Below are 10,969 nucleotides of genomic sequence, written 5' to 3'. Positions count from 1 at the left end.
GCATAAGTTGAAAGAAATAAGAATATATTGATAGATAATGCACAGTGACTTGGTGATTAGAGCGCACCCCACATGAGGCTGAGGTTCTAAAGGTGGGCAGACCGTCTTCAAATCTAACCTGTGGCTCCTTTCCTGCATGTCAATCCTCCCTGGTTTCAGACTCTATCCATTGTCCTATATCTCTAAATATAAGCATTAAAACTCCCAAAACAAATCTAAGAAATATTTATATTAGATGTAGGCTATTACACTTCTGGAGGACTCCCTATATTTGCTAACAGGCGTGTCCAATGACATGACACATTTGAGATCATAACTTGTTCTCCATTTAAGACAGCATCACAGCAACAATAAACTGCATTGCATAGTGAAATGATGACACATAATTGAAACAGGAAGGAGATGGATCATGATTAATAAAACAACTTGTTGATCTCAAAAGACAATGATGTTCTTTTTCTTTCTTTATAAAAAAACAACAACATATTTTTACATCAAACAGCACAAACAGCCAGAGTGCAAGCACACAATGTGTTAAATTTATTGTGCTGCTGTGAGGTCATTTGGGTAAAAAAAAAAAAACTGGACTTTGCTCTGTCCCAATGAATGCTGTGAAAGAGATGTTGTGGGTTCGGGACATTTTGGTGACAGTTGTTTTTCAAGCCTCTTTCTGGGTGCATCATGCAGAATTTTTTGGGTAAATTCACCGTCATTCCTGTTCTTATCTACTCCTGCTGTTTCTATAATTATGTGAACACAGAGGACAATCCAAACATACCCACAATCGCCAAATATTTCAACACGAAAGGGAGATACGAAGAAGTAAATCCATATCTCATAGAGGACATACTGGCTGTAAACACATCTGTTTTACAGCCTCCATCTAAACAATGTCAAGAAATCCACCTGACTGCAATAATAAGACACGGGACAAGGTACCCCACGACCAGAAACATCAAGGAGATGCAGCAGCTCCACGACATCGTCCTGCATAATGCTTCAGGTAAGGAGAGCTGGCTGCATGAGATCAAGAACCAGTGGACTATGTGGTACACTGACGACATGGACGGCAGACTAGTCCAGAAAGGAGTGAACGACCTCAGACATCTGGCTGTCAGGCTGTCAAAGCTGTTTCCATCATTGATCACTGAGGAGAAGCTTCGAGGTGGTCTCTTCAAATTCATAACCAGCTCAAAGCATAGGTGTGTCAATAGCACACTGTCCTTTAAAGCAGGACTGACAGAGCTTTGGGGCATTACAGGTACATCCATAATGATATAACACGTTATTTTCCACTTTTGTGCCCTTCTTAGTTTTATTTTTAACTGTGCCTTTCTTTCTACCCAGATCATGTGTTTGATCATGAAGTGAATGATAACCTCATGAGGTTTTTTGACAAGTGCAGCAGGTTTGTGGAGAATGTTGATAAAAACCCTTCAGCTGTGGTGGAGGTGGAAAGGTTTAAGCAGGGGCCAGAGATGAGGAGGGTCCAGGAGAAGATCGCAGACCGTCTCAGTATAGCTCACAGTCAAATCACACATGGTAATTCCCACAATATTTATGCTTAGTAATTTATAAGTATTTAGAAATTAGAGTATTTATCCTCTCAGTACTTTGTGTCCAGAGGTAATTTTCAGATCTGAAAAAAAAAGTCTCATATTTAAGAGTGTTTTTACTTTTAAGACACATTTTTGGTTCAATACAATAGTACACCAGCAAGTGTAAATCAAAGCATATAGTTGTTAGAGTCCAGTGGGTGGATATTCAACATTTTTGAAGAAGCAAAGGCTTTCAAACCAAGTTGTTTTGAAATTTGAATAATTATCCTACTGTAGTTCTTAAGCAGTAATGAGGAATGCAATACTACCTTCGTATTACAAAGCAATTCAAAGCAACTGTAGAACAGTTGATGGTGAAAGAGATTTTATGCCTGTGCTTTGAGTGACATTCCTCTTTTTAGTTTGAAACAACCATTTTTAAATCCCAACCTCTCTCTTGCAGATTTAGCTGAGGCTGCATTTTACTTGTGTGCTTATGAATTTGCAATCAAGGCAAGAAACTCCCCCTGGTGTCAGCTCTTCGACGAAGAAGATGCCAAGGTAGGAGCCATAAGTGATCAACTAAAGCGAGATTTGTTCAAATGTTATCGCAGCATAGGTGCCATGATTTGGGTAAAAGTGGGACTTGATATCCTTCGTTGAGGCCTGAGGTACAAATTTATTCATGCAGTGCTAAAAAACACAACGTTTTAATGTCAGGTGAGATGACACTCTGTAAGTGTTTAAAGAAGAAAATATTGAATTTAGAAGTGAGAAGAAAGATTTCCATTTTAATGGCAAGACAAGTGTGGCTGAATTGCATGAAGTTAATCAGTGATGTCAGTACAATTTATCACTGAGAAATCTAACGAGACTCAGAAATACTTTAGAAGATGGGGTTAATAGCATGTCTCATAAGGGATATTCTTATTCATAAGAGTATCTTCCACTGTCATAGTCACAATTAAAAATATTCTAAAGTAAAATAAAAATATATTACTTTTAAACCTTAAATAGTGTCCCAAAAAAATATTTATATACATGTAAATTCATCATGACTGATTGAAACTATTTCATCTTTTAAAACTGAACTTTCAGTCATCAAGTATTTACTGTATTTTCAAGTATTGTTCACTTTATCACAAGCTAGTCTCTCATAGTCTTAGAAGGGAAGAGGGCAGATTTTCTACGTAAGGGTTATATTTTTGGTTTATTTTGCCATAAGGTCACAACAAATATGCATAGATGAACTTCAGCTAACCATATTGGAAACTCTTGACCAACCCCAGGGGCACGGGAATGTACACAGCCTACTACAACTATTGAGTCCAACACAAACAAGAAAGAGCAAACATAAAAACCAATTGAATGTAGGTCAGAGGTACTGAGCACTTACAACAGCAGACTAATTCTGGAGATATCCCATGTCTTGTTTCTAAGAAAGGGAGGAGGGCTATAGTTACTTATAATAGAAAAAAAGAAAAAGACAACCTGTTTGTGTCTCTTTATTCAGAAACCCCAAGGCATTATGTGAATAAGAAAGAAAATGTGTTTTATAATCTGACCTGACACCTGAAATGCCATTTTACAGAATGCTGAAATAACTCCCCTCGGATTTTCTTATTGAAAGTCTTTGTGTACAGCACACCCACATAATGGCTATCTTTGAACTACATCTGCTCCCACAGGTGATAGAGTATGCAAGTGACCTGAGGGAATTCTGGAAAAGAGGCTATGGTCATGACATTAATAGCAAGTCAAGTTGCATCCTCTTCCATGATGTGTTCGGTCGACTTGAAAAAGCAGCAAACGAGAACAAGTAAGTGATGCTTTTTTTTATTTTTTTATTTTTTTAGCTTGCCCCTCAAATATAAGTTTAAATGTTGTCACACATATAGCCTAAAAATAACCTAAGTAGTATAAACATTTGTCAACAACCCCACCTTTCTTGTTACATTTGTATATACTGCTGTCTCGCACTTGTTTTATTTACTATGTGAAATTGATGTTTTAAGTGTCACTGTATATGTTATGGTAAATGATGAGAACCCGTTTGTCCTGTCAGGTCACGCCAACAGGTGACTGAAGCTGTAACGGTCCAGGTTGGTCACGCAGACACTCTCCTGCCCCTGCTCACCCTCCTCGGCTTCTTTAAAGACAATGAGACCCTGACTTCAAGCAACTACGCCACAACAACACAACGCTCTTTCCGTACCAGCAACATGTTACCATATGCTGCTAACTTACTTTTTGTGCTGTACGACTGTGGGGACGGTGACTTGAGACTGCAGCCTCTGCTCAACGAGAAGCCTGTCACTTTCCCTGGTTTGAATGAGGCCTCCATACCACTCTATCAGGAAGTCAAAGAGCACTACAGGGAACTGCTGCAAGGCTGTGACTTTGAGGCTGAGTGTCAACTGCTTAAGAGTCCTGCTAAAGTTTAAGCAGACAAGCTGGAGCTAATAAGGAAGTTAGAGTTCTCATTGCACTTCACAAATAATTATGATGCAATCTATTGCTTTTAATTGTTTTAAGTTTTTTTATACATACTTTTATTCTCCTTTGGTATGATTGTATGTACTATTGTATATCTGTATTTTAATACTTTAAACTCGTGTTTGTGTAGTCGTTCCTGTGTAAAGCACATTGACTCTCCTTTCCACATGAAAATGCTTATATAAATAAAGTTGCTTTGCCTTAACTGACACATAGTCTGATACATAGTTAATGTGCTCCTAAGATCCTAATATGAAAATGCAATTGGTTGAATAGAAATGTTGTCTTTGTTCTGTTGATCCCTTTGATGCTTACTGAAATGCACTGTACTCTTATTTAAGAAGAACCTTGAGGCTTTTGTAATTTAAAAATTCAACATACAGTATTTTTTAGAAGTGTCTTAGTTTTCATAACTGGCTAAAATAATTGCTTCATACGCCTGAAATTATAGTTTTGTGCAGAACAACAGTCTTTAAAGATTTTATAAATGAAATAATTTAGAATCCCATACAGACTCTTGACATTGTCTTAATTAAATAGTGCTCCCACTCTGGGTCTTGGATTTAATTTTTAAAGACTGAAATGATTTAGACAAAAAAAGTATTTTGAATTTTGGCATCATTGGCCTTCCATACCCTCCCCATGAAAGACGTCATTCAGTTGTGGGAAGTTGAGGGGTGCACGAGACCCATCTACGAGGCTGCACCATGGCGGTCACTGTCCGGAAATCATCTGTTGTTTACTTCATCACAGTAATCGGATTGTGCTGCTGTTTCCGTAAAGATGTGAACCCAGTGGAGAATCCCAACATACCAGCAATCGCTAAATATTTCACCACGAAAGGGAGGTATGAGGAAGTGAACCCGTATCTCATAGAGGACATACTGGCTGTAAACAGATCTATTCTGCAGCCTCCGTCGTCACAATGTCGCGAAATCCACCTGACTGCAATAATAAGACACGGGACGAGGTACCCCACGGTGAAAAACGTGAAGAAGATGCAAAAGCTGTACGAACTGGTCAAGAGCAGCGCCTCAGGTAAAGAGAGCTGGCTGCATGAGATCAAGAACCAGTGGACTATGTGGTACACTGACGACATGGACGGCAGACTAGTCCAGAAAGGAGTGAACGACCACAAGCATCTGGCTGTGAGGCTGTCAAAGCTGTTTCCATCATTGATCACTGAGGAGAAGCTTCGAGGTGGTCTTATCAAATTCATAACCAGCTCAAAGCATAGGTGTGTCAACAGCACACTGTCCTTTAAAGCAGGACTGACAGAGCTTTGGGGCATTACAGGTACGTCCAAGGTTTAACACTACTGTTGTGATTAAGTGCTTAAGCATTTCTTTATAATCTGCACCTTTCTTTCTACCCAGATAAGGAGTTTGACCATGCAGAGAACGATGCTCTCATGAGGTTTTTTGACCGTTGCACCAGGTTTGTGAATGAAGTTGATAACAACCCTTCAGCTCTGTCAGAGATGGACAACTTCAAGCAGGGACCAGAGATGAGGAGGGTCCAGCAGAAGATCGCAGACCGTCTCAGGGTGCCTTACAGCACCATATCAGATGGTCAGTAGTGATGAAAGTATTCAGACCCTGTAGTAGAGCATATAACATTTTAAAGGTCAAAGGTTGGAGTTTGTTTGCATTGTTCAAAACAACATTACATAATGAAAAGCAACTGGAGCATGAGTAAGCACATAAGTAAAATATAATCAATATAGATAAAATAGAATGTAAAACAATACAATATGGCAATACAGAGGAACAGAGTTTATGAAACTGCTTTAAATTAAAGACAGAAAAAGGAAAACTAAAGTATCTGAGGATGACATTTTGTTTTGTTACCTCTAAATACAAAACAAAATGTCTTCATTGAAAATAAAAATGGAAAGAGAATAGGCATACTTTGAATTTTGAACTGATTTCCCATAAGTTGTTCAAACTTAGGCTCAAACATTTGTGTATATCTGTGTGAGTTTATCTGGTCTGGGAAGAAAATCCATCATCCTAACAGGAACCCAAATCACACTGAAAATTCAGAAGTTCACAGGAGTTTTGTTCACCATGTGTGAACACAGTCACAGTTTTTATTCCGGCTGTATTCAATGAAAAAAACGTGCCAGCCCTCTTGGAAATTTCAAGAGTTGATGTGAGAAAACAGTAGGTTACATTCAGCTCAATCCACTGTGAGCAAGTGAGAGGGGTGATGACCTTTATATTCTGCAACCAGTGCACATTTTGAAAAAGCTCATTGTTTTGTGCTCCATGGCATATTCTTCTACGCTCTTTCATTTGTACTGTCAATATGTCCCATTACATGTTGCGTTGGCAGGCAAAAACTGTCATCATAACATTGGACTCTGTTGCTCATCCGCCATATTGGACTTTTTTTTTTTTTTTTTGGTCATGGCTTGCTTCCCCAAATCAGGAAAAACTTCCTGCTGTTAGTGAACATGTTTGTGAACAAGCAACTCAGGAGGATTTGAGCTGCAGATTGTCTGACATGTTTTTGTTCATTTTCAAGAGTGCATGTGTCAAAGTGGCTCATGATAAATTCCACAATAGGGAAAAGTAAAGTGCATTGTATAGCATGGCATTGAATTTGCATCCATTTGTGAAAAAACAAAAGTGTACACCGGTGTTCCACAATGCAGGTCGTGATGTGCCCTAAAGGGTGAAGGTGGACACTCCCTGACTTCTGAAGGGTTTAAAAGATAGTTGATACCTTTTTTGTTTTGAGGACAGAGGAGTAAAGGTCACTCTACAATCTCAGACTTTCATGATAAAACTACACCTACTTTAGTTTTTAAAGCTGTTACAAACTAAATGTATCATCAGACACAGCACTGTTAACATCTGGAGCCATTGTTTTTTAGTTATTATCCCACTGTCCTAGTCTGAGTATACTGCTGCATATAAACACACAATGACCTAATTTCATCAATGGCACTTACTCTGTAGTTTGATGTTGATGTTCTTGGCAGATTTGCCGACCTGCTGTAGAGGCATGGGTTCTTTAGCTGTGTACATATATTTTCTTTTTTAAACATTTCATATGTTGCTTCTATAAAAGTAAAAAACACAGCTTTGATGAGTTGAATTGCCTTGAGAACTATCAAGTGTCACAGAATTGGGCTTCATCAACAATATCTACAGCTTTAATGGATAAATAGCTATTAATATATGGTTCCTATATGTCTTGTACTTGAAAGCTACGTCCAGTAAGAGCTGTTTAGTATTTGATCCATACACTAAGTACAGATAATGAAGACTTTCATTTGCATTTGCTTTGACAGTTTCTGGAACAAAACACTTGATGATGTGATTTATTTCTTATTATTTACTTAAAAGCTGACAAAATAAGTTCCATATGTTATCTGTCTGTGATTAAAAACTTTTATTTCTGATAATAGGATTGCCTGTTCACAAATTTCGTATTCCTCACAATGCTTTAGGCCCTCTAAATTCAAACGTAACCTTTTTAGCATGTCAATTGGTCATATTTCACAGTTTTACTTTTTGCACAGTAGGGGGAGCTGTTTTCTAATTTAGAACCTCCACTCCATCAGAGAGTTGTAACCCATAATGACTTTAGTTGTGACCTTGGCATATAGGCTCAGAGGGCGACTAATTACTGCACTAATTACTTATTGAACTGTAATTTTACTGCCCTGTGCTCACTGTAATGGCTTCAGCATGGCCTTTCCTAATTCACAATTTATTAACGTTTGATTGCAACTTTCTCCTCCAGATATGGCCGAAGCTGCATTTTATCTGTGTGCCTATGAGTTTGCCATCAAGACTGTGAACTCCCCCTGGTGTCGGCTTTTTGACGAGGTTGACGCACAGGTACGAGCCTCCGCTATTTAATTCTATCCTGCATACTATTTTAAACTTTGCAAAGTTCTAACTGTGTGCACGGGGTGCACAGTTGTTCTGCACAAGTGGATGCTTTGGTTAAACTTTTATGTTTGGCAAGAAAAATACAAGAAGGGGATCTCACTTGCAGAATTACAAGATCTACAGGGAAAACAGGAAAAGATAAAATAAAGCAACTAAAAAGTAAAAAAGTAACAATCAAGTAGTAGCAATGGTTTCTCTTAACTCATATAGAGACTGTTAGCAGGCATTCTGTATGTCAGAAAGAGGGGTTTGTATTACAAACTGACTTCATGCTCCTCATGTAGCCTGAAATATTGCCTGGGATTGATAAGGATAAGAAGACAACGATTGTTAAGCAAAAACAAACAAAAAAAGCAGATCATAAATTATTTAGACTCTATACAATAAAACAGACAATAGATTTAAACGAGAAATGGTGAAAGTCCAGGAGCACTGATTCTATGATTAGGTAGGGTTTTAGAAAATTAGAGTTAAGTGAGAATGTTTAGTTAAAGTGTGTGTGGCAGTATAATGCATCATATTTGAAGTCTTTACATAAAGCCTTTGCCACATCCAGACTAACAGTGAATGAGTCTTTCTGGTTCAACAGGTGATGGAGTATGCAAATGACCTGAAACAATTCTGGAAACGAGGCTATGGTTATGATATAAACAGTAAGTCAAGCTGCATCCTCTTCCACGATGTTTTTAGTCGACTGGACAGAGCAGCCAACAAGAACAAGTGAGTACAATTCAAAATGTTTTGGTGTGAAGAAACGGAGAGGGGTTGTTAATTTATTTTTATTGTGGAAAAATAGTGTGAAAGACAAAAAATTATGCCCCATCTCCCAATACTCAATAGTATAGCCCGGAGAACATTGTTCCTACTAAAGAACTATTTTCAGCAGCAGCACATCTGATGCTTAAAAAAAGGAAAGCCAACCCTCATTTAAGCCCCAAACATCGTTTTAATCTTAGTTGCAGATGAATGCATGGGAAGATCACGTTATCTAATGTAACAGTAAGGCTAGTTTTTGTCTGTTTATGTATTATCCAATGTAAAAAAAATACCTTTGGAAATCCATTTTAGCCTTAATTGCATCGGGCTATCCTGAAGTCAAGGCTCCCAGTGACTCAAATATTGCATTTCTTAAATCTAAAATGTGTTACTTTAAAGCTCACAAGACTCCTTTTCAACCAGTTTAAATTAAAAGTCTCAGAGCTCCCCAAAGCATGTCTTTAAAGTTTTTGTTTTTGCCAAAAATCCGCTCTGATTCTGTTTTGTATCATGCCTGTAAACCCCTCTTTTTCGGCCTTGCTCAGAACAGGCTGTTTTTGTGTCTGTAGCTTTAAATGCACGTGAGCTGTGATTCAAGGCACACGATCATGAAAGTAAAATCTCCAAACGGCCTGTTTTAACACACATTACACGTTACAATTTATTAATCTAATAAAAGGGGCAAAGCTTTAAATCAACATGGTGTCATTACTCCAAAAATAAATAATTCATTATTTTCATTTTCTGGCTACAGCTATTTACTTTCCGTCTGGAAAATCTAGTCCACATCAAGCTCAAGCTGACAATTAAAAAATGTGTTGATAAGTTAAAGAAAAGTACACCCTTTCCTCAGGCATCAGTGTGTCACTGTTAAGTTATCAGTTATCTGTTCAGCACATGAACTGATGATTAAAATGTCCAAAAAAGGGTATTAATAAAAATACATAAATAAATGAATACAATGACAGGCAGCAGGAAAAGTACAAAACCAAAAATCCATAGCAGGTCTGTTTTTTTGTTCATGTCATTATCTGTGGTTTAATCTACCGTATGTTCAACTAAAATGACTCAATAGTCAAATGCCAATTCTGTTAAAGTTGAGTCTCGTCTGACCAAGACCCCAAAACTAAAAGTTGCCCTTTGTCCTGTCCTGTCAGGCCAGGCCAGCAGGTGACTGAAGCTGTGACAGTCCAGGTGGGCCATGCAGAGACCCTCCTGCCCCTGCTCACCCTCCTCGGCTTCTTTAAAGACAATGAGACCCTGACTTCAAGCAACTACGCCACAACAACACAACGCTCCTTCCGTACCAGCAACATGTTACCATATGCTGCTAACTTACTTTTTGTGCTGTACGACTGTGGGGACGGTGACTTGAGACTGCAGCCTCTGCTCAACGAGAAGCCTGTCACTTTCCCTGGTTTGAATGAGGCCTCCATACCACTCTATCAGGAAGTCAAAGAGCACTACAGGGAACTGCTGCAAGGCTGTGACTTTGAGACTGAGTGTCAGCTGTTCAATAATCTTGCTTAGAGAGATGTGAAAGTCTGGCATAGAAGGCATGATAGTGAATTAGGCTGAATCTGAAAAATTGAGTGAAAATATTGGGATCATTTTACCAGAATGCTTCTACTATGCAAACATGAACTTATCACTAGTTGCCTTTTCCTTTGTAGCGTTTAATATTGTCTCTGGAAAAGAAAAAAAAAAAGAAGTGATCTTTACACTTGTCTAATTTTTTTTTATTTATTTTTTTATCAAGGCTTCTTTTCATAATTGCACAAGTTAGAGCAGGAACAAAAGATTTTATTTTTGCAGTGTACACATTTTATATATTGTTCATAGGAAGTTGAGACATGCATCACTTTTTCCTGATCATTAGTTTGGACTGAAACATTTCTTTAAGTTTGCTGCAATTTGGAAGTGCTATTGCGTCACCAAAATATGCGTCATCCCTTGTTTAAGAGAAAGCCAAAGATTGTGTTATCAACTGTAACAGAAACTTTATGGTATTTTTAACATTGCAAATTCCTTACAAGTCATTTAAACCCTCTGGTAACATAGAATTGGCACATATATAGGTTAATCTGGTCATTATGGTGCTCTGGTACAAATATCTATTTACTTTTCAGAGAGTGATAATATTTCAACATTTGTGTTAAAGTATGTTATCAATCATTTTTACAGTTACTCTAGTCACTGCTATGTCATTTAGTTTTAATTATGAAAGATGTGTCTGATGGCCCCATGCATTCTAGAAAGCTAGCGTAGTTA

The 10,969-nt window shown here is 37.9% G+C and overlaps 2 protein-coding genes across 2 annotated transcripts; both read left to right on the top strand.

The window, feature by feature from the left end:
* Positions 1-617: 617 nt before the first annotated feature.
* Positions 618-4,243, top strand: LOC306835969 (multiple inositol polyphosphate phosphatase 1-like). The gene is made up of 5 exons (XM_079362810.1): positions 618-1,261; positions 1,348-1,542; positions 2,002-2,099; positions 3,227-3,357; positions 3,604-4,243. The coding sequence occupies exons 1-5, from the start codon at positions 682-684 to the stop codon at positions 3,980-3,982; spliced, it is 1,383 nt and encodes a 460-aa protein (XP_079218936.1). The 5' UTR covers positions 618-681; the 3' UTR covers positions 3,983-4,243.
* Positions 4,244-4,665: 422 nt separating this feature from the next.
* On the top strand, positions 4,666-10,743 carry minpp1a (multiple inositol-polyphosphate phosphatase 1a). The gene is made up of 5 exons (XM_079362809.1): positions 4,666-5,330; positions 5,411-5,605; positions 7,791-7,888; positions 8,532-8,662; positions 9,856-10,743. The coding sequence occupies exons 1-5, from the start codon at positions 4,742-4,744 to the stop codon at positions 10,226-10,228; spliced, it is 1,386 nt and encodes a 461-aa protein (XP_079218935.1). The 5' UTR covers positions 4,666-4,741; the 3' UTR covers positions 10,229-10,743.
* The last annotated feature ends 226 nt before the right edge of the window (positions 10,744-10,969 follow it).

Source organism: Symphodus melops, assembly GCF_947650265.1.
Source record: "Symphodus melops genome assembly, chromosome: 15".
Taxonomy (NCBI): domain Eukaryota; kingdom Metazoa; phylum Chordata; class Actinopteri; order Labriformes; family Labridae; genus Symphodus; species Symphodus melops.
The sequence above is the reverse complement of the archived record's forward strand: the minus strand, read 5'-3'. Positions and strand labels throughout refer to the sequence as shown.

Excerpts from the sequence above, each read along its gene's own strand:
- LOC306835969 (XM_079362810.1), top strand. The coding sequence starts at position 682 with ATGCAGAATTTTTTGGGTAAATTCACCGTCATTCCTGTTCTTATCTAC. Across the intron at positions 1,543-2,001 it reads TCACAGTCAAATCACACATG|ATTTAGCTGAGGCTGCATTT; the intron begins GTAATTCCCACA and ends TCTCTCTTGCAG. Across the intron at positions 2,100-3,226 it reads TCGACGAAGAAGATGCCAAG|GTGATAGAGTATGCAAGTGA; the intron begins GTAGGAGCCATA and ends CTGCTCCCACAG.
- minpp1a (XM_079362809.1), top strand. The coding sequence starts at position 4,742 with ATGGCGGTCACTGTCCGGAAATCATCTGTTGTTTACTTCATCACAGTA. Across the intron at positions 7,889-8,531 it reads TTGACGAGGTTGACGCACAG|GTGATGGAGTATGCAAATGA; the intron begins GTACGAGCCTCC and ends CTGGTTCAACAG. Across the intron at positions 8,663-9,855 it reads AGAGCAGCCAACAAGAACAA|GCCAGGCCAGCAGGTGACTG; the intron begins GTGAGTACAATT and ends CTGTCCTGTCAG.